The sequence below is a fragment of the Bombus bifarius genome, unplaced genomic scaffold (genome assembly GCF_011952205.1).
Source record: "Bombus bifarius isolate JDL3187 unplaced genomic scaffold, Bbif_JDL3187 scf7180000008190, whole genome shotgun sequence".
Taxonomy (NCBI): domain Eukaryota; kingdom Metazoa; phylum Arthropoda; class Insecta; order Hymenoptera; family Apidae; genus Bombus; species Bombus bifarius.
In genome coordinates, this window is record NW_022884499.1 from 599,102 (window position 1) to 626,433 (window position 27,332).

The following is a 27,332-nucleotide window of genomic DNA, read 5'->3' on the forward strand; positions in this document are numbered from 1 at the left end:
TCTTAATTTAATAAATCTCCAAGTACTAAATCATGAATGATATTCAGATCTCTGTTCATTATCTAATATATTACATTTTTATATATTCATATGCATAACATGTGTAATCAACATTTTTAACTCTTTCGCAATGGTACGCAGAATTGAAAGTGTTTCTGATAAACAGATCGAAGCATTTTATTAATATAGAAAAATACTTATGAGTGTTGAAATACTTCGTATAATTAGTCGTGGAATAAATTTCATTGCATCTACATACATACGTTTAAAAGAGTTAAAATCCATTTATTCCAAATTGATTTGTCTTTATTAATGTTTAACTTCACGATGATAGAAGTTAACTAGAACGACAGAAGCCTAATTAAGAGATTATCGGGTTAACGAGTTAAGTTACCAATGTGAATCCATACCTGTCCGTGCCATTTATCCTACTAACATTATTATTTAATCAGAATGTATCGATGTAGTCTCGTCTTACAAACCTGCGGGCCGCATACAAAGGAGGATCGAATGAAAAGAAAGGCCAGAAATCGAGGTTCCGCCACGAAAACCGATCGTAATCGACGATCGAGCCGCTCATTAGCCCAATTCTCCAGCGAGAAATCGCCGGCCCCTCGGTTTACGCGCGGTTGTTAGCCACGAATACGAAAAATCTAGGCGACTATCTGTACGACTTCTCAGCTGGATTTCATACAATGTTGGGCACGCTGTGTTAACATGACGCTTGAAACGCCGCGACGAAATAAGTCGCGTTTAATCACTCCGTTCTCAAACAACAACGAGATCCGGGAGAGACCGTGCAAAGATTAGATTCTTTCCCTTGACTACGAGGATCGGCTCGTTTGATTAATATAATGGAAACAAGAGAGGCGTGACTCGATACTTTCCACGATCCCTGGCTGCAGTTACACGTGATCCACGGTTAATCCACGTGTATACTAATTAGCGACGGATGGATACCGTCTGACAGACCGCTTTTCATCGCACGGCTGAACGCTCGAGCGCACCTCGCTCGAACACGCGTTATTTCGAGGGGAAGGAACAGTATCGTCGCTTGTTTGCCAACTTCTTAACATGCTTCTTGTCCATTATTTGTCTCTTTTTTTTTTGTTTCAGAGATATACACATTCTCTATGTATGTATATCATGCGCTTTATTATCCTTTAATTTGGAAGGAAGGGGTAAGAGGAGGAAAGGAAGGATTGGCTTTAGGGGTTTGATTTCGTTTGACTGTATTCGACGGAGTGTTATACGCAATTGGATAGGATGAATCATTTTGTTGTTGTTTCGAGAGCTGATTTTATAGTGTTTGTGTTATTTTTCGTGAATTAGGTTAAAAATGACGTAGTTCAGCGATTTTGGTGGATGTATTATTATACATAATTTTAGAAAAAGTTTTTCAAAAATTTACTGGAGAAGATTTAACTAATTTAAACAATTTTTACGTATTTTACGTATTTTATCGAAGAGTAAAAATTTTGCCAAAATTTGCCAAAAGAGATTTGTTGCTGATTATATCTTAGAAAAAGCTTAAGAAACGTCCATGTCTTAGCTTTTTTTACGTAAGTCTTGGTTACATGATGAAATTTCGGATAGCATGCAAAGTGCTTTTCGATGTAATCCCGTTATCTCTTAATAGTTCGTCTATTATGGTGTGGTAAACTTTGCGTAATGATATCAAGTTTAATAATAACATCAATCTAATAATAACTTTTCATTCATTCAACGAAGCCATCTTTTTTCTACTCGATGCTTAGCAGCTTCTTTAATAAAATTTGAGAAGCTTTCCAGCGATCAGAATTTAGACTCGAAGATTCTCGACTTTCTTTCCTACTATTTACGCCTACATTTCTCACAGAAGAATTATAGATACGTTGAAATACTAGATGAATTCAGAGAAGCTTGAACCTTTGCCAGCTTGTTAAGTTTTTCAAGAAATATTCCTCGATTGCAAATACGCGACTTGTCTCCTATTTCAAAGTCCGAATAAGTTAGTATCGAGGAAAGTTATTGGAGAGATATCGTGCGTACTTTATCGGATATTCCTTTGATTTCTGCCCTCGTTGCATCAGTGTAATATGATTTAAATAGAATTGAAATATAAATTTACATTCATGCTGAATCAAGACTAACGTTTATTTAAACGTTTATTTATTTGACAACTGTTGGCAGAATTTCTATACAAATAATTCTTTAGTACTTTAAAAAGATTACTCATCGATTATTTCGTACAAAAGAGTAAGTTTAGAAATTTACAATGACGAATAATGATTTGTGACGTTTACGATATCTTTGTAATATAGTAGTTAGGGCAGTTCGTGTCAAACAAAAATTTGTCTAAAATAGTTTTATTTATGGGACAGTACTATATGACTTGTCCAGAGACGACATTGATCAACTTTATAAGTTAAAAAGTATAGAAGAGTGACGATCACTTTTACTTGAAAAATATTGCTTTTTAAATCTACCTTGTAATTTACCATTATTTACATCACGTTACGATGAATGAATTATGAAAGTAAGTAATTTGTTTCTTGAAAACTAAATATTAATCGTGTACTTGTATAATGAAATTAAAGACCGAATAAAAGGTACAATCGGTCAGTTTGATTTCTGAAAGGCTCGCATCGAAACCAGCAGTCGTAAAGGCATACTGTCGTGCTACCGCGTTTACCAACTTACCGCCTCCGCTCAGCACCAAAGTTCGCTCCATTCGCACAACTAAATGGTACTAAATAACCGTCTAACTGGCGTTATATCGCCGTCAGTGTATCCGGACGCACATCGATCGAAATTGATTTAAATAAACGCGGTAACGAGACAGCGTAGAGAATTTATGCCAACGCTATGGTGCACGGCCTACTAATTCCTCCAGGTTTAAAATCCCTCGACCCCGTTTCCGCATAAATCTCGCGGGACATTGTGTTATTTAGCAGGCAGCTGGTCGTTCGACAGTCTATCCAGGCGTAAATTGGCGGCGTTGCGCCACCGTACCGTTGAAAAATCGCTTCGGTCATTAATCATCGCACGGCGACGTACGCCTCATTATTATTCCCGCATTAGAGCTCTTGAAATTGAAGAAAGACCTGGAATTACTCGCTGGCACCAAGGACGTTAATGACCACAGAACGCGAGTTGTTAGTCCTTTCCCCGGTATCGTTCTACACCTGGCTCAATGCTACCACGCGACACGCTCCCATGGCAGGTTGCGTGTCAACTTCGTTTTACCTCGAACATGATACCGTGTCCGGTACCCGCGATACGCGTCCGGATGGAGGATACGAAAGGAGGCTCTGTTTTGTCTGCTCCACTTTTAGGTTAGGGCCACGATTTTCAACTGGTGTGCCGTAACAATTGTTTAAACATACAATACTTGAATGCCCTCTTCCGAATATATTGTTTGATGTAATTTTAGTATTTTAGTAATTAGCTTATATATTCTTTCATTATTATATTAAAGACTAATGGCGTCTCATAATTACGTGCAATATTCAAAATTGAATTTTAAGATATCGAACCTTATGTAACTCAGATAACTCTACCTTGCTTCATACAACATGCGCAGCTAATTATGGAAAGGAAGAAGTTTCTTGGGAAAGGAGTACTTCGAAGTCTAGAAAGTGTAAAATTGGCAGCGAAAAATTCCTTAGGTGTGAATGTAGGACGATGATAGGGAGGCTGATATGGGAGAAGGAAAGTAAAACGAGGAAGTAAGGTTTCGTGATCTCAGTTCCTGACTTTTTATTTTTGTTTTCACGCAGTCTAAAGATTCGTATCAAGAATTTAAGAAGTTGCTCCTGCCGTAAAGTTGCACCGTGTGTGAACAAGGTATGGTTGAAGATTTATGACATTGATTATTTCGAAGTTCTTTTTATAAATACTATAATTAATGGCTTTTAAGAGTTACGTTTACATGTCCAGATATTAATATACCTATATAGTTATGTAGCATATGAATATATACATTGATGAAGTGATAGTACTTACAGTTAATACATCTCATTTCACGTGCATGATAATTTTGCACCTGCTCGTTATACCATGGCCATATATCAATCTTTGCCAAACTTTGATTTTGTGTACGATATTTTATGATTAACCACTTGACGGTCATCGAAATAATTCTCTTGGTCTAACAAAAAGTTCTTAAGATATTCCAATCTTTTTGTCAATATTTTTTTCACGCTTATTGCTTTAATTCCAGGTGGTGTTAGTGATAAATGGACAAAAAAGCAACGGAAATTCGAAAAGAAGCGTAAAAATATCATTTTTCAAAAGGAAACGAAAAGATATTCGCCACGTATTACAACACCAAAACTTCGGTATAAATTAAGAATAATAAATATATGTAATAATCTTCTTTCTGCCCGAATAAAAATAAAGTCGAAAATTATCAAAAATATTTAAATGTTTTTAGTAATTGTAAAGCCAATAGATTTGATATCAGTCTATGGGTAGCCGTAACGTTAAACTCCTGCATTCTGCTAGACTTCTGTGAATTCTCATAAGACGAAAAATGGCGTTTGATCAAAAAATTTCATAAAAGGATAGAAAAAAACCGCGAGAGAAAACTTGTAACGAGTGACACGTGGGCAAAGCGAATCGAATCGCGACGCCAGGAGCGATAGTAACTTATTAAGGAGCAGCTTGATGCGTCCGAACATGTTAATACTTATCATAATGGGCCCTTTGTCGCAGCGCCTGCCAACAATGCATTCGTTATTGCACACTCGCACGTCCATGCGTTCTTGCAGTTGCGTTTGCACTCGCGGCAGCCCGGTACTGTTCTTACGGCGTCATTAGCGAGTCATTGTTTCATCGCGCTGTTTATTTGCCTGCTACTGCCGCGCCAGTGCACCCCGAGAACCTATTTTTAAACAATCTACGGCAATTCGCACGGAAACGGTCCGTTATTTGTAAACGATTAGCCGTTTCGTTGGAACAATGTAATTTTACAGTGCGTTTTGTTAGCAGAATAAAATTACGTGCTACGGAAGCTTTCCCGAATCTAGACATCTGGTACAGGCACCGATTTTTATTTGATCCTCCTTTAGTTATATTTAAAATATAAATGATAATTTATAGGTATAAAATTATTAATAAATTGTAATTTAGTTAGAAAAATAAAACTGTAATTTGGACTTTTATTATGTCAAAAGATGTGATTTTACTCGTAACTGTAACATAACAATTAATGTAACTTATTTAGTAGTATTACTTCAAATGAGAGACATTATAAGTGTTCTACAATAATTCATGTTCAAGCACTTTGGTATCCATGTTTTTCAAATCTAATTTTATCATTCGTCGTTTCGTTGCATTTTATTGGTAATTATTTCCCTGACACTGACTTATAGATATATTCATAGCAATTATTACCAATTTTATAAATTCCTCGATAATTTTTATAAACGATATTCATGAAATAATATATCGTAAAGTATATAAGAGAAAGTAAACATTCATAATTAATTCATAAACAAACTTTCATAATTATAATTGGAAATACAAAATCGAAACTCGTTACATTTCTTTATCTCTCCGCGATCGATGAATTGCAAATGGAACGGTTCATCCAAGGCCGTCGAACAATGAGATCTTGAAATTTATACTCTAATATTATGGAGGTACGTAGCTGAGGGAAAAACAAAAACGAAACAGGGAGACCTTTGTTTCCGAGGCCGCGGATATTAGTAAAAATCTCACGTACACCAGACTGCCATCGAAAACATTCGTATACGTCCGCTTCGGTGGTCCATGGACCACCCTCTCTTTTGACTTGACGATTTTTCTTATTTAAAAGGGTATTGTAAATCTACACTTGGGTCGATTCTCTTATTTTCATCTTTCGAAGCCTTGGTCCATTTTTTCGAAGGGATGCTTGACGAATGTGCTTTGACCACACGCGACATTTCTTTGAAACCGAATTTGTCCATGTGATAGACATTATATACGAAACATAGGTGTCAACATAAATCTGATATCAGCAATATTTTTATCATTCTGTTAGTATTGCTTGTGACTATCATAGTGGTTCAGTGTTTGTAACATTATTAATGTAATTATTTTCCATGTTATTGTCTTAAATATATATTGCTTATGAAAGCAAATGTTGAATTGAAATTCTAAATTTAAAATTTGTATTTTCAAGTTTTAATTTCCAAACAAACAATTTCAAATTCAAAATCTCAAATCTAAACTTTACATTACCAGATAAACAATTTCAAATCCAATTTTTCAAATTTAAAATTTTCGATTTCAATTTTTTAGTTAAAAATTTCAAGTCTATATTCCTTCTTTTATGTTCGAAAAAATTACATACAAGTTTGATCAACTCTTAAGTACTAAAATAATTTGTTATAACATCTGCTATCTTAAATACGTATGCTTCTCAAAATATTATAACTGCAACGGCTGCTTCGCAAAATTACTGGAATAAAATGAGTAAACAAAACTCATCTATCCAACATAATAATTATGAGGATTACAGAGATCCACTTCATAAAAATCCGTGCTAACCGGTCATTTTGAGTTATTTCTACCGCAAAGTGCTGATCCCTCTCGAGCTAACGACGCTGTTTGCCTCGAGCCTCAAAAGTTGACATTCTCTCTTTGAAACGTCACCCCTTTTCGGGCAGCCAGAGGACGTGACCACGCTTTTCGCTATACGTGACCGCTTGGAAACGAAAAATGGTGGACTGCATTCAGAGTGAGAAGAACCACATGGCTCCGAAAGCGAGAGGAAACGAGAAAGGGGATGCTCGAATTTCGTGAAACTTTTTTCGACCCATAATCTGTCCTGATCTGGACAACAGCTGACAACTTTCTATGCGTCGTGCGAGGAGATTCTCGAGAGTAAAGACTCGAAACAGGCTTTCCTAAGAGATCGTGTCGATTATCATGGTGAATTATGCATGGTAAATTGAAAGTAAATTGGAGCTGTCAAAAATAACGAGCGGTCACCCCCGCAAGAATTGCTTTTCATTTTAATTACATATTTTGGAGCACTTCCAATTCAGAAAGCGTGCTTAAACGTCGAAGATTTAGATTTTATCAATGACAGATTCTATTGTGCCCTTAGACTGTTGTAGGATGCGTTTTACATAGATGAGTCAATGTGGTTGTAAATGATTCATTCCATTTTATTTCTTTCCTTTGCTGGGGTGAATAATGATTGAAGATGGATATTGTTATTCCTCTATGACAGTAATTATTCTTGGAACCCGAAGGTAGGCAGAAATAAAAGATATCTTACTATATTCCTTTTCTTTCGCTTATTTTACGTGTTAAGATGAATATACGAGGAAGCGATATTATAAACAAAAATATTTTCAATTTTTACTTTTAAGCGTTGTAATATTCAGTTAGGTTTTGTAAACATATTATAGCTAAATATTGAAAAATGAGCTTAACTTACCCTCGTACATCTGCGCATATTGTGGAAAACCAGCCGCTCTCAGCCATTTGCAAGCTTCTTGTGCTTCGATCTCTATAACAAAAGAAATCACAGGTACATTAGAAAAGTTAATTTATTTCTTCACAATTATCCCACACATTATTAGATATAAGCTATAGAAATTCAAGTTAGTTTTCAAAGTTCTCAATTTTATTTCATTATTTCATTTTAAAAAAGCAAAAGATTTTCAACGCATCAAATGTCAAAAGAGTAATCACAAATTATAGATGCAAGAAATTTCCGAAATATATCGAATATGAAAAAATAATTCAAAATTATTGGAATCTGTCAAATTTGAACATAATTGTACCATAATTATATCCCGTGCCGATCTCTCAAAGGCACAGTCCCATTAAATGAGGAAACAGCGATTTTCTTCTTCGCTCGACAAAATTAAAGGATCACCAGTCAACGAACAGCAGAAACATTATCGAAGACAACCAGGCTCGTGCGATAAACTCGTTTTCAGCAAAGTGTGCGAAAGAAAAAAGGGCCGGGATCCGCATTTACATGAACAAACATTCTGATCATTAGCGGGGCAGGATTCCTCTGCTTGCAGCGCACGACCCTGCTCGTTTGGTGGATGAAGGCCTCGTCAGAAAAAGCGGCGACCACGACGAAAACGGTGCTCTTCATTATGCGAGACGAGATACCTTGGCTGACAGCGTGACGTGAAAAACTCGCGAGAACGCGAGTGTGTCGCAGCGCGAAAGGAATGCATCGCGATGAAACTCACGAGACAAGGGAAAACGGACGTCCCGAAGGAGGGAATTACTAAAACGAGGCAGGAATTTATTCGCGACCGACAGGAATGAGATCGATCTGTATGCTGGAATTCCGAGTATTGGTGTCAACCGTTCTGGAGTCGTTGTCGATTTCGAAGGGTTTTGTTCTTGAGGATGATGTCCATCAGAAGGGAAATTTACTCTTTTGTTACGAAGAATTTATATATATAAAGAATCTTTTAGCTTGTCATGCTTTAACAGGGTATTTTATTAATGTACATAAGGAAAGAATGTTAAACGATATTAACTAAACAACATTGTAAGTTTTAAATTATATAGTTTTTACTTAAAACTAGAGAAACTAAGTTTCAACTTAGATTTGAGAATATGGAATTTTGAATTATAGAATTTAAATTTAAAGTTTTGTATGAATGCTTAAATTTTTAAATAGAATCGTATTAGGTTGTCCCAAAAGTATCTTTCGCTATCTGCACGCATCTGCTTTATCCAGCAATGTTTATACAAACATGAAACCTAATCTGTCAAATGTAAATAGAACAACGTAATAGAACAAAATGCGGCATACATAATTCAACAAAATAATACAAAACAGGAAATGTCGTACATCTATTATTTTCTTACAAAACGAGAGAAACTTTTGAGAGAAACATAGATCACAGAAAGGTTAATATACTAGACTCGTGTTGCAATACAGCATCTTCTCGCTCGTTTCTAGAAACCGATAAGAAACGATACGTTACTCTTCCACTGTTTCCAGGTTGTCAATCAGAAAAGTTATCTGAGCAAGCTGCGTATCTAATCTTCCGAGATGCCAAATGGGTTATGAATGGGCATAGTTCAGTAACACTTGTTCCTTATCATAAAAACGTGTGATCGTCGATGTTCTTGGAACTAGATCTCTCGTTCTTTCATCATTCTTTTTCATTCACGAGGTACTGTTTTTGATGAGATAAACGCGACATATTTTTCTATATCTATTCGATTAAATTCGCATGAAAAAAATTGAGATCAGTACATAATGCATAACATAACATAAGCATCAAACGATTATGAAACCAATCCCAAATATTTACACTTCCATAGCAGGCTGTAGTGTATTCAACGGTTCAGTAAGAAACACAACAAAAGCTTCAATTTCAAAACAATATCTTAATAAATAACATATAAGAAATATTTCATTACTCGACCACAAAAATTAATGAAAATAATACATAGAACAAATTTCAGCAAAACATTTTTTTAATAAAAATATTTGTAAAAGACACGCATCAAATTAATGAAAACAGATACAGTCAAAATATCCGCTAGAAAAATCCTCGATAAAACAAAATATCCTATGATAATGAATATACCTAAAACTAATCTGATCAAAGAGTGACATAACTTCAAAATCTCTATATAAGTTTAACTGCAATAACCTTTCTTTAGATCCGGTGGACTTGCGTGTAAGATTTGCACACCGATAACAAGGAAACAGGAAGAAGGAAAATGGAGAATATCCTGCAACTCTTCTGAAATTTCTACACGGGTCAGAGGGACATATCACTTTTCAGCAGCAGTTTTTTTCTGCGTATGGTTAATTGGCCAGGAGGCAGTCGCGAAAGTCCCACGTGGGATCCACGAGAAGCCACAAATGAGAACAGGGATAACCAACGATGATACGAGCGAAAGTTGCGAAAAGGACATAGACGATCGGTGATATAAAGAAGAAAGCAAGGGGGTAGGGGGAAAACTTGGTGTCGAGGCTAGCACGTTTCTGTCTTTGAGGGAGTCCTTGACCACCCGTAGCGACGGAAAAGAGAATACATATCTATAACACCGATGCGATCGCGCATTGCCACGCGATAAAACGTAGATAGCTATCACTATAAAGAAAGAGAGAGAGAGAGAGAGAGATGGATGGAGAGAGAGGGGGGAGAGGGAGAGAGTGGTTAACATCTTTATTTTCTGACCGCTACGTCGTCGAGCTTCTCGACCGTGGCGCACGACATCACGCGCTACATCATGGATCATGATCTGTTCTACAATATACGTTCTCGTGAATTAACCCTGCTACATTCTTCTGGTTATTTCCCATCCCATTACACTTTTCTAACGATAAAAGATGTCCCAAATTTAAGAAAAGTGTTAATAAAAGTACAAGTCCATACAGGAAAATATGATAACACTATTATTATAAATTTTCCGATTTCAGTGTTATTTGATGACTCAAAAGAAGTATTTATAAAAGAAGCATTTATGAAAAGCTTTCGAAAATAGTTGATAAATACGCAATGTTTTGTAGGAAACGAATAATGCTAGTTTAATTGTGTGTTAATTTAATTCAATTAATATTGCGGCATAATTAACGTCATTAATATTTCGCAAGAGAATAACAAAAACGTATATTTAATCCTCAAATCAAATGAAAATATAATTAATTGACGACATATTGAATCTTAAAATTGTCATATAAAAGATGGGAGATGTAATTTATCTTGTTTTCCATCTATAGTCTATTGAAAAACATTCAAGGACCACAGCAAAATTAATTAGTCCGTTTACTGCAAAACTGTTCATAGAATCACTGCGAAACTGTTCATGAATTCCAATTCGAATTCGATCTCGTCTCTGTGGCCAAACTAGTCAAATTCGATAAATGGGCGTAATAGAGGATATAGTACATGCAACCTCCTTCAAGGACGTTTAATCGAGCCTTTCACTCTTGGTGTGTCGATGGAAGTTTATTAATTAGCAGAACAGAACGGCGTGGCGCTCGCGTCGCTTTTCATTAGGTCGATCGATCACGGAACCGATATGCGTTGTTGTGCGGACGTGCTGGAAGAAACGTATTTCTGTTAGTTTTATGGGGATGGGCTTGGTCTTAAGGGGCGCGAAGGGTAAGCGACGGGTTAAGAGTCTTTTCTTAGTCTTCGGTGTGTTTGTAGTGTGCGTAGTGAAGCCTTTGCGAAAGTTGCAAGGTGGATAATACGAGAATATTTTGAACAAGAAATAATCCGTAGACAAATTCCTATCGATAATTTATGGAAAATTTTACATTTTAATTTTTTCGAATTCTTGTGTGGTAGAAAAAGATTGCAAACGCTTTATCTCACGAACGAAAAAATGAGCGTGGATATAAATGACTCAGTTTACCCACAAATATTTCCCTGTTTCTTGTAGTTAAAGAAGCGTTCTTTCATTTTCAAAGCCACTACAATTAAAAAATTCAGTCGGAAATAAAGCGCAAATCACACCATTACCCAACTTTACACTATCCAGGGATGAATTTAGTAAGACCAGAGGAAGATAATCATTTTTTACTTTTGTATATAGATTTAGACTGGCCATTGGATGAATTGAAAGGATCCTATAAACTGAAGAGTATTTATTCACAGAGATGTACATTGTATTCTTTAGAATCATGCTTGAATTAAAGAAAAACTAAATATATACGCATATGTGCAAATATTCCCCCTATTAAGGTTAATGTTTGAATAAAATTTAATAAACGATTCCTTTCCATGATCCCTGGTAATGGCAGTTTTTAACGAGCATACTGTGAGTAGAGACATCTTCTGTTATCTTAAAGTCTGCCATGGGATAATTGTTATCGCATACTGAATTTTTTACTCAATGAAGCGCGCTCCGAACTTCTTTATTCATCATGTAAACGAAAAGACGTGCTTCGAAAGTGCAATTAAAGTTCAAATGATTGTACGTTCCTTTCACAAACAACGAACTAACTGATTCTTTTCTAAACTTGCAAAAAAACTCAATAGGAATCGCGTCAAACGTAATCCATAACTGGCATGGATTTTCGTAAAATCATATTTACAAGCCCATCCCCATAAAACTAACAGAAAAATCACGCACTAATTATAGAAATACAACTGAGTCATCGTCGACGTTATTGGTCTGTAAAGTTGCAAATATCAAGACTATTACATAATTAAAATAAATACTATAAATTTCGTATTATCGTTTCGCAAAATTTAAATTCTTCGTTTTAGCAAAAATAATTTAGCAAAAATTTCATAGCTATCGAAATTCGTGCATCTTCTCAAACATCATCGATTGTGCGAAGCAATTAATCGAATATGCCATTAAACAAGATCGACCAAATCGAGTTTCATGCTTAACAGCAAAAGTGACGCGATATTCGCGCGTTTGAAGGCCGATTTAATGATTCATCGTCCAGCATGACGCGTCTTGGAAAGGCGGATGACACGGAAATCCAGCTCGTCGAAATAATACGGCTTTGCGGTAGGTCGCTGCCTGAGACTTCCAGCTATGTTCTGAATAAAGCGGCACGTAGGTGTGTCACTTCATGCGGAATAAAAGACCGTGGAGTACGGTACCGTAGCCGTGTAGGTACACGACCCTTTCGTAAGGAGATTTGCTTTTACGCAATTCAGGCGACAGCGGCCAGACGCCACAATCCAGAAACCGGCAAAGCGGCTGCGCCTTCCGAACGAATCGCCGTCGTAACGCGGGCAACCGGATCGAGCATCGAGACCGAACTCCTTCTAAAAAGTTATTGAAAATATTTATTCATTAAATTACACTAAAACGTTCTGTTCGAAAATTTCCACGTAACTAATGATATTATTAAGGATCAATATTGTTGCTTGTTTGTTAAATTCTTCTCCGATACGCTCTCACGTTCCAAAGCAATATAGGTGAAACATATGTTAAACAAACTAACATTTCTGATAACACCTTAATCTTTGCTTTCTATGTGCTTACTGATTAACTATGACGTTTTGGACTTTCTTATCCTTTCGTATACAACGAAATACACGGAAAAATCGGTGTACAAAAAAATAAGCTGTTACGCTAAGTTAAAGAGACCTCAATCCATCACGTGAAGTATCTTAGCAATATCTCGAATTTGTGATCGAACTTAGCCGAACGTCAACAAACTTGATTAAACATTCGAACGTCGATGGTACAAAAATTTCTTTCGAGTGTCTTATATCGAAGAGCGCAATAAACCGTAGCTGAGAGAAATTCTGTATCGTATTCGTTTCAATCGAAGACCAAGATATTGTTTCGAAGATGCTCTCCCTGCTCGTTTTCTCTATGAAAGTAATATCACTGTGGAACTACACGCAAAGGAATGCCTGTTTCTCTAGTATCCTCTCGAGCTTTATTTAATTCTACTTTCCCCTTGCAACGTAGAGTACATTCCGTAACTGTTGATATCGAAAAAAATGATGTTTTTCCAGAGCTTGCGAGAGCGAATCAAGGAGAAGCATCATCGCGGGTCGTGAAAATGAGGGCGTAGAAACGAGTAAAAAAATCTTGGATAAACTTATTCAAATTGCTTTAAAATTTGAAACCTAACTTTTATGTTTAATGATAAAAATTCTTTGATCATTGATAGTTCTATGTAATTGAAGATTATTGCATTAAGCTGAAAGGATATTGAAATTCATATTATATTAGCATATACATACAGTGACTCTTATTCATATTCGGACACTGTAGTATTCCATCCATTGCTACTCTATATATTTGACCATGATTTAATTAACGTATTTTTTGTTTCTTATTATGATAAAGCATATATTTTTCTTGGCGATAACGCAAATTTTATTTATTTAGACTAAATAATTTGTAGCATAACAAATAATACATTAGGAAATGTATTATTCATACGTTGCAAAAATGTTCGGACATTTAATTTTTTTAGAATGACTTTACATAAAAAATACATGTATATTATATGAATTTTTTAAATGTCAATATCTTGTTGAATAGCTTTTTTGTTTTATTACATGTTGTAATCGATTTGGCATGTTTGTTATAATTTTTTGCAAATAATTTTGCGTGGTACACTTTCATTCTTCTAATAATCTTTGTTTTAGTTCATCCTTTCACGTAATTAGTGTTTGCCGAATCTTTTTGTCCAGATAGTCCCATAAGTTTCCAATTGGATTTAAATCCAGTGATTGCGGTGCTTTATGTAACACACGATGGCAGTTATACAGGATGGTTGGTAACTGGTGGTACAAGCGGAAAGGGGATTAGGTTAGAATAAAAATTTTTCGTTTGAGGCTTTGTTTTCGAGAAAATCGACTTTGAATTTTCGCTCGGTACGCGCGCACTTTATCACGTCTCGTTATAACGGATCTCACTGTGGCTTCTTAAAAAAATGAAAAAAAAAGAATTAAAGTTTCTATTGTATATTTTCGACTTCTTTTTCGCGTAAAATCACCCCCCTTTCCGCTTGTATCACCAGTTACCAACCACCCTGTATAACAGATATTCTTAAACTATCCTGGCTTTATGTTCCGGTTCATTATCATGATAAAAAAAGTGTGTTTTCAATGTCCACTGCAGTTACACCTTTTTTTAGATTTTGTTTTAAAATGTCTAAATACCTATTTTTATCCATAATTGCATCTATAAAAACCAATTCCCCAACTTCTTTCGACGAAATACAACCCCAAACCATGACACTTCCATCTTCGTGTTTAACTGTCGGATTTAAATTTCTAAAATTAAGCTCTTGAATCCGTTTACGCGGCACTATTTTTCGTCCATCAGGTCCAAGTAAACTGAATTTACTTTCATCGGCAGAAACATCATTCCACCAAGTTTGTCCTTCATTAATAAATTATTTGGTAAATACTAATCTTTTCTTACGATTTGCCTCATTTACATACGGCTTTCTACGTGCTACTCTACCGTTATATTCACATTCTTTTAAATACTCGACGTATCGTATCTGGATGAACTTTCTTTTCTGACTCTTCAAATAATTCAGCACTTAACTTAGGAGCATTTAAGTCAGGATTTTTTATTTTCCTCCTAATATTCCGTTTATCTCGATCGTTAAGTATCTTTGGTCGTCTTTTTTGAAGAATTTACTCTATCCGATCCTCACGATTGTACCTTTTTATGTCTGCCACGATACACTTGCTTAATTTTAAGAGAGAGACGATTTCTCGATAAATATTTTCCTTTTTCACGGTTGGAAATGTCTAATCGTCGCACGTTAAAATAAGTATTTTTGCTTTTTCGTTTCATATTCAACATTTCTGACTGATGACAATGATTTTCGAATAATAATTGATATTTCGAAGTATGCTCTACATCTTGCGCAACACACATGTATGTTTGCAAACAGTACTAAAACTGTAGAAGTGTAACTAACAAATATGAATGAATAAGTGTCCGAATATTTATGCGACGTACGAATAATATATTTCCTAACATATTATAGCGTATTATATGTTATGCCACAAATATTTAGTCCAAGCAAACAAAATTTGCATTATTGTCAAGAAAAATACATGCTTCGTTATAATAAAAAACAAAAGGCACGTTACTTTAATTATGATCAAATATACAGAATAGTAATCGATAGAATACTATAGTATCCGATTATTAATAAGAGTCACTGTATAGCATTATTAAGAATACTCTACGAAAAAAATACACCTATCAGGCTTGTTTCAAATTCCCCAAACCATTGAAGTTTAAGACATATAAATTTCGACATTACAACGAAATACAATTTCGACATTAAATATTAAATTTCTCAGAAAACAGACTACTGATATACGAAACTAAATTGTGCAATGTATATTTCAAATTAAAAGTTCGATATCATGATACAATACAATAAATTAATGAAAATCTTATCTATTAAAACTTCCATTTTTCTTGCCCACGAACTTCTATCCCTTGTAATGAAAAGCGTGACATTGCGAATTGAAATGAAAATTCTTGACATGATCGACTTAAGACCGTGGACAATCACGAATTACGCGACACAATTTCGAGAAGAAGCTCGACGTTTGCCCTTCGATTCTCGATCTGTCGCATAAAACGCGCGATATTCTTGCCCGTGACTCTTCCATCGAACGTGCTGCAGCTTTTAATGCCCGACCTACTTCGATTCTGACGTCAAAAGTCGGCCGTAAACACCATTGCTTAACCCCTGCACGTTGCATAAAAGCATGGATACACCAGGCTGTTCCAAATGTTTCTCTACGTAAGCACAGACTTCCTCTTCTACGTAGCCTACTACAAATGTATTCGTCCCTTTCAACGATCGTTTCACGGTCTCTGTTTCCCTACATTTCCTGCATCGCGATTTCCTGCCGAAACATAAATTGATAACTCGATAATTCGCATTTCGATGCAAAACGCTTCGTGTCTCGAAATACGCCTTTCGCTTACTTCATTTTTTTTTTTTTTTATCGTATTACATCATAATATGCTGCTAATCGTCTCATATTACATTGCGAATCATGGAATCAACGAAGTCTGAAAAGAATCACGAAACAAAGTCAGTATTCGATAAAATTGCTTCTAATTCTAGTCTTCTTTTTACAAAAACATTAAATATTTCTATTATCAACAACTCTATTTCTATTATTACCAACAAAGATCTATTATTTCTCTCGCAGCTCGAAAAAAATATTTCGCAGCGAAAGAGCGAGCGCAGCGAAAAAGATTAATCATATTAAAGTGGTTCCTTCGTCAAAATTAAATGATCACCAAAAATGAATTTATTATGTCCTTCTGTGACGACCCTCGTATAACATAATAGCAAAATCTCGGAAAAATAGTCGTTTTACTTCTGTCCACGTTCGCTAGAAATCAATGTCTGCGAAGAGAGACAACGCGAATTCTTGTGGAGCTCGTTAATAAAATACAAAGACAGCATTGGAATCAATGGATACTCCGGAATCGAGTAGCCGTCTTCGCGTTCACACTTCCGCATTAATCAACGATGCGTAGCCAGTATTGCTTACAATGCAAAAAGCCCGTGGACCGCGTTCGATAACGAGCAACCACTGTCGATCGAGTTGTCGCATCGGCTGCATCATTTAATTAACGTCTGTCTCGAGAAACGGCGAAAAGCCACTCGCTGAAGGAATTGCAAAACGATACCAGCCAACTGAAACGAGATCAATGTCGACTCTCTTCTCGGTCAGGTATTTGCATATGTCGCCAGAATGTTCTTGTGTTCTTGTTGTTTCCACAGAACTGTGTCCATCCGTAAAAGGGGCGATGTATTGTTGATGCGGCGCCAAGAGTCAACGCGTGTCCTCTTAGCGAACGATTTTAATAGCTCGGAACGTGTGCGATTAGAATAGACTCTTGGTTATGGTAATTTAGACGTGAATCATGTCAGAAGCAAATTTTACGCTGGAAAAATAGTTTCAAGATTAATGGCGTTTTCCCATTTTTTTTTGTAACAATTATTCCACAAGCATAGAATATTGTGGTAGTAAATATTGTAGAACGTTATGTTCATTTTTGTATCTTATATCGTGATAACAATATCGCCAATATGAGTTAAACTGAATTCTTGTTTAGGCTACGTGACTTAGATATCAATCATCTCAGAAAGAAGATTTATTATGGAAAAACAGATTTAAAATGACTGATCCTCTTTTAAAACATTCTTGTGAGAATTATCGTGAAACGTATGCAACTGATAATATTAACAATATACTTTAAAATGTAAAATCTGAATAGATTGAAAAATAAACATTTAAAATTTAATAAAATAGTCATCAGCGAGTGTTTAATAAATAAAAGACTGGGTGTTAATAATGTTGGCACTAGAAATTACTAGAACAGTCGTAAATCACACGCGAGCCGATAGTAATGGCCTCCAAAACACGCGAATCAATAGCTACAACCTGCAAATTATGCCAGACTGTCGATGACTATTCGTGTAATCCTAGTGTCGTGGTTATTGGTTCTCACGAGTTTGAGATTGTCAGTACCAGGTTCCAGGACCTGAATATAGTCACAATTGATTCGCATGACTTCCCAGTATTCTGACTTCCCTCTATCTTCTCGCAGGAATCACGATTCGATACAGTCAAGACGTTTATTTCGGTCATTGATTATATTAATTTACAGCAAATCCAATTTTTATGACATCTTCTGCTTTCTCATGTTTTTTCCATTTATAAGGCGAAGTTATTCAGAATCAATTTAGAATTTGTTAAGAATAAACAGCTTTTTATTGTATCTAAAAATTTCATAAAAATTAATTTCTCATATACAATGTGTTTTTTGAAGCTATCAGCTATTTAATTAGTTAATCGTTTATTGCGTTACATATATTTTTTTAAAATGTTGGGGTATGAATAGAACGATCAGCTTGTTAAAACTTTTTAAATATGTCCGAATAGGAAAGATACAAGGAAAACACGTGGATTCACTGGCTCGTTGCCTCCGTCTCACATGTACGTGGATGCACGTCTGCGACTTATAGAGATGCAAATGAAGTGTCTCAGTTCTAAGTACCCTCCAATTGCCTTCAAATCCTTGAGTAACATAAAGAGGGACCTGGTACAACCTCTCTTGTTCTCTGTTTCTCATAAAGAGGGTTCTTCCCAACGACAACTCTCAACTACTTGTAAATAGCCGTAAAAACGATAAACCTCGAGCGTGTAAAATTATCTTCTCTTCTGAAATATCGTTAATCAGACATTCTATTTTGCTTAATGTGAAATGTAAATTTTCAGTATTAAACTTTGTGGAGTAAAATTTCAACTGAAAAGTGAAATAATGAAATTGAAAAATATAGTTCGTTTAATTTCACTTAGTTTCATTTACGTTGCAGACGTTGTATGTTTAAAAAAGGAAGTACAATATGGAACTTCGCTCTGGTACAAATTGCCATAGCGATTAACACGGTCGCGTGGGTGAATTACAATCGAAATTAAATGCCCGTGTAAGCTTTAAAAATTCTCTTTTTGGCCACGGCAATTTTCTTAATAACGCGCGGAATTAGTACTCTGTGAAATGAGAAAAAAAGGAAATCACTTTGCCGAGAGAAGGAAATTACGCTTAAGCGTTTCGTGATGCCCTGTCATTTGCGAGGAACCCTAAATCTGGACGAGCGATTATTTGCTTTAAATTTTCGTTCCATACTTTCTTCCCATAATTAAATTATTCCTCCCGAATATATATTTGAGAACTTACAGGAATATTCTACTGTTACTTATTCTACTGCTTATAATTTTTTCCGCCATATTCTTCGTGAAATTTATATCCTTTCCCGTTAAGAAAACCGTTTCTTATTTTACGGACACCCATATCGTTTACCGTTTCAACTTTTTAATTGACGATTCAGTCCAGAATTTTATGGGAGCGATAGCTACGTGGAACAAAGGTGAGCAACTATAAAAGAGGCTATCAGAAGGAGGCGAAGTAGAGTCGAATCGTTCCCAGTCTGGATATTTAGTTATCATTTTCATTGGTTTATTGCAGCTTCTAGAATGCGAGATTATCTACCCGCACCCATTACTGAAAGTTCTTTTGCAATTCGTCCCCGTTCCTCGACAACTCAACCTTTGTTCAGTGATATATGGCAACGTTGTACACTGTTTATGACCTTCCATTGCATAAACGTAACTCTAATGAGTTGCTTTAGCCACTAACATGATCGCACTGTGTTCTGGAAGTGATTCGCGTTTTCGTAACCAGTTCGTGGCGCCTCGTTTCGTATAGAACTTCGACCATGTAGCTCTCGGTCCCTCGACGTTTCGAGCGAAATAGTCGTCTCTGTTTGAAATAGACATTTGCGGGCTTTGCTTCGCTAGATATAACATTGTACCATCAGTTTTTATCTCGTAGAAATTTTTAATAACAACATATCCAGTTTTATTTTCTTTTTCAGAATGTCAAGTTTTGTATCGATATTGGGTTATTTGGAAAGTTTATGTGTGCTTTACTCCTTAACATTGTTAGATTCAAGTTTAAGCTGTAAACCAAATGAACTTCTCTGAAGAACAAATTTCGGAGAGTTATTGTTTATAATAAAAGTCTATTATGCTATCAAATATATAATACGAAAGTACAAGGAACAAGACATGGTTTATAGTGGCCGTTTTGCTCTAATTCACTTTGGTAACAACCGTGTTAATAAAATGCTAAATTATTCCTCAACTTCGCTGCGAAATTTTCGAACAACCTAATAATTTAAAGGCAAAAGAAAACCAGCATCGATTCGACAGCATGCAAATTTTTATAGCAGCGTAAAATGTGACGTGAAACAATACGGTTCCGAAGCAATTCAGAGACTTAAATGGACCGGAAATTCATGGCTGTCGGTGAACGTGCGTTTCCTCTTCGCTCGTGGTTGCCACACCCTCTCGCGTGCGCCAAGGTACTGACGTGCCCTCGATCTCGAGGAACGCTTCGTTTATTTTCAACTTGGAAATATTATTCTAAAACCACGACTCCTTGCACATGTTTCCCAACTCGGTATCTTCTAACCGATTTTCTTTCTTCTTCTAGTCGAATCTTCATTTCGTTGCGTTACGCAACATTTATCGATGAATGAATATTTTAAGCTAAACACGATTTACACGACTCGCACACGATATACAGTGAATGATTAAAGTTTCGATGTAATTGTTATTAATTAACGTAGGATATAAACTTGAAAGAAATTTAGTACAGGATGTCAGATTACTTAATAGGACTTCGAACTTAAAAGAAATTTGAATTTTCAAGTTGTAAAACTTTTAAATTCAATATAATCTAGAATTAAAATTCACATGATAGAACTAGGATTCCTATTTATTCTAATGATTATTCAGAAAATTACTTGAAATAAAATATTTCTCGATTGCTGGAGTCAATAGAAATTTGATTTAACAGAAATTTTCAGAGTTCGGAAAAAATCGAAAAGAGACAACGTATTAACTCCATACTTTCAAAAACGATTGAGGTCGGGATAGTAACACCCTTGTGTACAAGAGCACTCCAACCCCGATCGCTAACTACTTGGCACGAGAGGTATCATTTGTGAAACCGGAATTATGCGTTCGCTGGCGACGAAATCCATTACCAGCGTGGGTGTGTCGGGCAATGATTTACGTCTTCCCGGGGATGAATTAATACGCTTGTATGCAAACTTTCGCTCTCCCCAAGATTCTGAAAAGTCACGAATGTCGGACTCTAAGCTTAAAACCTTTCAAACCAAAAACAAGTCTTTTACCTTTTACCTTTTCTAAATAAATGTGTTGTCACAAATAGAAAAGGTTATTAAACGACAGAAAACTTCTATCGATCATATGCCAAACGACTCGAATAAGAGTTCCACACAAGGCAGCCAAAAAAACAACGGCGATAAGGGGCAAAATGACAGCGAGCAGCAGACACATTTTAACAAAAACAAGCATATCGACAAAGTTGTCCGAGTGTGCAGTTGGATCCAGGGACCGAAGGAGAGACCTCAATCTTCTTTTTCTTCCATCTTCCTGGTGAAAGATCGGTGGACGTACTAGGACAAAGGCGTGGCCCTCCCTCTTCCCCTCGGCGTGTCCCTCTTTTTATTCTTCTTCTGGTTCATCCTTGCTGCCATCGGTCGGTGCAGATTTATCTTTTCGGCTACACAGAATACGAATTCCGTTGATATTTTACCAGGAGGCTAGCCGATGTCGATGGAACACCACTGACAAACCACTCACAACTGATCAGCAGGGTGCATTAGTGGACATTATACATCGTTTTGCTGGCATGTTGCGCCTGATAATCGACGTCCGAGGACACGATAAATGCCACGTTCCAAAAAGGGGCGGCTTCTCTTGTACCCATGAAAGACGTTAACATAATTTTGGAATCCTTCTTGACTAATTTTATTTCATTTATTACGACTTGTTTGGGAACTTTTATACGGAATAAGTGATGAGACATTTTATTTTAACAGCAGTTCCATAATGTATGTATGTGTGGATTGCGTAATGCAATGCATAATGCACAATGAGCTGAAAGTATATATGGGGAAGTGAAAATTGTAAGACATTGAATGTGAATGGAATTTCTGGGTAATAAAAATTACAATAAAATTGAGGGACTTTGAGAAAAAGGTAAAATTGTTATTTGGAAAACAATGTAGTTTCAATATCCTAATTACTATTTGTTTTCTAAATACGAATTACTATAGAAATTGTCAAAAAAAAGAAAAGAAAAATAAAAATGTTCTAATATCATACATCGTTTGTAGGAGTTCCTTTTTCAAAATTATTTCTCTAGAATAGAAGGAGAGGTCCATAAAATAATACATTTAGAAGATGCATGAAACTTTAACATATAATGTAATTGCTATATGTTTTCTCTAATCTCGTACATCGAGGTTTGTCTTTTACAATTATTTAAGATGAAAGTTTGTTCTCAAGAGATTCCATATTTATCAATTATTATTCATTGTTACTCACTTTTCACCCCAAATAAACCGTTTCGAAATCCTCATTTAAGATCGGTTATTTAGGATCGACCTTCTAGAACGTTGCAGACGCTATAAGGACGCCCACTTTTCCGATTTCGAGATTCTTTCGGAAGATAACTGCGCATTATACCTAGGTAAAAGGTGCCGAATGTTTCCGAAACAAGTCGCGTAGCCGAAATATGCGGATCAGCAGGGTGTAAAAGACACTACCACACGCTGTGCTAGAATAAGGCAATGCGCGTAGTGTCGTCACGGTGACAAAGATGAGAGAAAGGAAGCAAAAGGGAATGGCAAGAAAAAAAAAAGAATAATGAGGAAAGAAACTCGGTCCTGCCCTATGGAGATTTGGAACTCACAGAACCGGTTTGCTTCTTTGCATAGTTCACCGGGCCTTTTTTGATGATTTGCACTGCACTTCTACGCTGAACGCGTTCCAAGAAGATGAATATATTTAGTACTTCATTAGTTTAATGGCGCGGTAGTTACTAAATTAGAGGACCTTCGTAGAAGTTAGACCTCAACGTCGAAATACACGTATCCATCTCGTCATCTTATTTCGACCAATATAAATCATTGGAATTATTAGTTGAGAAGATGGTAAAAACTTTTTATACTACTTTAAGAGCATTCGACTCGTAAATTTATCTTCATAAGCTTTAAAGTAACAGAAGTCTAAGTCGTCACATTTTTTCTGTAACGTATAATACAAATATTAATGATCTAATTAAACAAATAAGTTGGTAGCAAGATAAATCTTCGAAAAATGCATAATTTATAAGGAATAATTGTATCATATTTTTCTTCAATACTAAAAGCATCTTTTCGTTTCTCCATATTTCTATTTCTCACAGATGTATGTTGTGTGAAAATAGGTAGTTACGTGCTGGTAATCAATCAAATCTAATATATTTTGTATAAACGCAGTTCTGTTTCAACAAAAATGAACAATAACCTTTTTTATAATTCCAAAAACAAAAGTCTGATAATTCTAATATTAAAGATGGCAATGATCGAATCTGCGCGACTATGAAACTGAAGGATATAAGGTCGGTACTTTTTCACGATACATAAGTGCACATTCCGAAGGGCGAGCATACACGTAACCGTCCCTGAAGTAAAGGCCGTTTTGCATTGGTGACTGGTATCGAGTGTACTGGCTTGCCTTCCTTTTCTTCCCGGTAACAATGAGACACAAAGGGGACGCGTGTGCGCATACGTACGGGAGCCCACAATGGCGTGTAAGTGTTCCCTTTTCATTACGAGTTTCTTCGTCGTACCGAGTGTCCCGTTTGCTATTCACCATCTTCTCGAACGATCACAGCCAGTTGAGCCGCCACCTATTTTACGGTCGTGGGTAAAATTAGCACCCTTCTAGGGATAAGGGTTTCTTCTCCACATAAACCCTTGGTTCCAGGCTAATGGAGCGTCGTCGAGCGAGAATTTCATGAGTTGGAAAATTATTAGGCAATTTTTATTACTGCTATTTATAGAGCTATGCATTTATAGAAAATTTTAAGACGTAAAAATGCACACGATACGAAATACAAGTAGCGTAATAAAATACAGCAAATATATGGAGAGCATATTCAACTTTTTAGTTTGACGTTTAAGTCATGATTATATCTATTACTTCCGATTCACTTCAAAGAATTGAACTTGTAACTCTCTCATCCCAATTGAGACTCCGTCATTTTTTCAACAGTGAATATACATAAAATTCAGAAATTGCATAAATCCCACGTTACATTAATCTACGCAGATGTTGCTCTTTATATCACGAATAATAGAATGACATCTCAGGCTCTCGTTTTAAGCACGAGTTTAAGCCTCTTACAGAGCCTGCCTTGTTCATCGACCGATCGTTCCATCCTCGAGATCCCAGACGACCGATTATCAATTCGTCAAGGTGTCGATCAATCGATCAGCCTTGAACAAACCCAGGTTCAAAACTTTCCAGCTATCTTCTCCAGGTTCTTTTATACTTTCTACGCGTGTAAAAGATAAAGGCTATCGAGTCGAAACTCGACTGGGCAACGATTTAACAATTCCGACTCGACAATGTTTGGTTAACGAGTCGATGACGTAGGAAGAAAGCTACACTCGATGGGCGGAACGAGGAAGGGGAGATACGAACACATAGTCGGAGTCATTAACTGGCAATAGCCTGAGACACGTAGCGTGACCTAACCTACCTTTGCTGAACCGAGGTTAGGTCGTTGGTGAAACGAACCGTAGGTGGCGAACGCGACCACTGATATTATTACGTTTTAACGAGGCATGGGCGAGGGTTGTATTTACGCCGGTGATCTGTCATGCGCTCGTTTTCTTTGATTTCTTATCATACTACTACGTTAGCAATGAGCCGATTACGAGACTGCAGTGTTATCGGTACTTCCGTTGATTGGAAATTAGAAGTTGCTTATGCAATCGGAATTCAACGAAGAAAATCCGATTAGGACGTTCGTATATGAAAATGCGGACAATGGTGAGCCGACTGTTTGTTAAGTTTGCGATATTGCTGTTGATATTAACGACTGTGTCTAGTATACGTAGTAATCTACGATAGGAAAATCGGGGCAAAATTTTTCATTGAGCAAGAAAGACCTTCCGTAGCATCTTTTTGAACAAAAATTGTATAAAAGAAGATTGGAATAATGCAGATTCTGTTTTTATCCTTATTTCTTCTTTCATTATCGAGTTTTGAACTTTCTTTTAAAGTTCGTTTTTTATTTTCTCGCGAAAATGAAACGAGTTTACTATTTTGAAACCTACAATGCAGTATGTAACTTATAATAAAAATAATAACTTTTATAAAGAGTGACCTGGATTGTAATTATTCTTCTGCTACATAAAGCTTTAAGAGATGATCCCATTATAATTGGAGCTATATGTCCCACTTTAAATATTATTCTTAACCTATTTTATTCTTCCTTTTTTTGTTCCTTTATAATTTGATTGTATTATATGTGATTTGTGCATTGTGACTGTAATTTTATTGCATTATTGCATTCATTATTAAGAGAAAATTCATCGTGATAGAAGGTTAAATGAATTCTTTTATCTTCATTAAAGGTGACCCTTTCCTGTACATTTTAATATTATAAGCGAAAATGTTTTGTATCCTTTCATACCTTCCCTTGTATTTTACGTCCTATAAATCCATTTTTATACTTATGCCCTATATCCTGTTTGTGCAGGGAGATTATTGCGTAAACAAATAACCTAAGTAAATACATTATTTATAATCATTTTTACTTTGCAGAAGCTTGCAAAATATTCCATCTATTTTGGTGAGTTATATAAATACAAAATTTAAAACAAATCCCTAACTATTTATTTTAGGACTTTTCTACGAAAAACTTGACACCAAATAATCTTACTTGCTAACTCTATACCTAAGTATTGTATTAAAGACATTAGTCGCATATTATTACGTCATTACTGTTTTAACCATCTTTATTTAACGCCATCTATATCAATTCTATTAATACTAAACTAAAAAAAGAATGAAAACGATAGAGGAGAGAAAGAAAGAATAATCAATATCTCGGGTTAAAGGTCAGATGCAAGACCCATGGAGGGATAGTCGGTAAAAAAAAAAGCAAAAGAAAGGGTGCAAAGGTATTTCTTTGCCACGTACTAACCAAGAAATGATATGCTACCTAAGCTCTCGCGAACTTTGCGTAAATAATACCGTGCTCTAGGTAGGTACGTGACTCCATCCACTAAATTTCACGTTATGTCACCAGTACTATATAATTTTAACCTGTTCTTTTTTCATTGGAAACTCTGTTTGAATTCACAATCAAATACTTCTTAAGAAGGATTGTTGTTAGCATAAAACATTAAAATATAAATTTGTTGTATTCAATGATGCCACATTAAATAAAGGAAGAAATCATAAAGAAATGTATTAAGTTCGTGTTACATAAACTATAAGGAAACAAATATTGTAATAAAAGAAAATATTTATTATAACAGTACATTAGAGGACATTATTATAACAGAAACAGTATATCAAGAGAATTTTGTAGACATACTATGGTTCATGAAAAATGACATATAGCTCCTAGACTTCAGCTTTTACAGACAACTAAAATTCTCGTATGCTTCGTGTTCGATTTTATTCGAGAGAAAATGAAGAACACAGCTAACAATAAGCACGATCACCTAGAGAATGTTTTGTAATCACAGGTGTTGGTCAATTTTTCGCGATTGCCATTCATACGGGCCAGATAAGGTCTGGTTAGCTTTCCAACCGCGGAAAATTACACGTCTGCCGATGACAGCGTCGCGCTTTTCGACGCAACGAAACACAATCGATTACGACGCCCACAACCACAATTTTCTGCGCAACACGATGACCTTTATGATCGAATTTGGACAATGTACGCCAGGGGGCTTTCGACTTGTGGCCAACAAGTGCGCACAAGCGGTATTTGTGCGCGAGTATGCAATTCGTTCGAATCAACAAACGACGTTGATTGTTCCGTTTTTTCTACAACTGCCATTTCTACGATGTTTGTCAAATCGATATTATTACTCTCCAGGCAAATCGCTCGTTATTTGTAATTTTATTGCTTTTTATGTCTATATTGCTAAATTAAATTATTTCAATGATTTAAATTGGATTCTTTTTATTTTCTGTTTCTAGAATCCTCTTATACATTAATTTATCAAATAATAGCATCGTCAAGTGGCTTCTTCAATGATAAATTACAAATTTCTGTTGTAGACATATTTCGTGTTGCACTGTACATAGTGCAGCGAATACTGAAATGAAATTCGTCCTGAAAATAGCGTCCAAACGCTAATCGAACAAATTAATGACTAGCACGACGAGCTACTTAACACGAACGATTAGGAGATATGTTGTTGAACGCTGCCTCTTACTCCCGGACGATGTTTTGAGGTGAGAGGATATAATTAG

The 27,332-nt window shown here is 35.8% G+C and overlaps 1 protein-coding gene across 2 annotated transcripts in view; it reads right to left on the bottom strand.

Annotated features, from left to right (window-relative positions):
- The window catches only part of LOC117209702 (rho GTPase-activating protein 7), a 351,526-nt gene that overhangs the window by 72,163 nt on the left and 252,031 nt on the right, over positions 1–27,332 (bottom strand). For both annotated transcript variants that reach the window (XM_033451991.1, XM_033451992.1), the window contains one exon: positions 7,418–7,489. In XM_033451991.1, the coding sequence (XP_033307882.1) occupies positions 7,418–7,489 (72 nt within the window). The remainder of the gene's footprint in view (positions 1–7,417; positions 7,490–27,332) is intronic.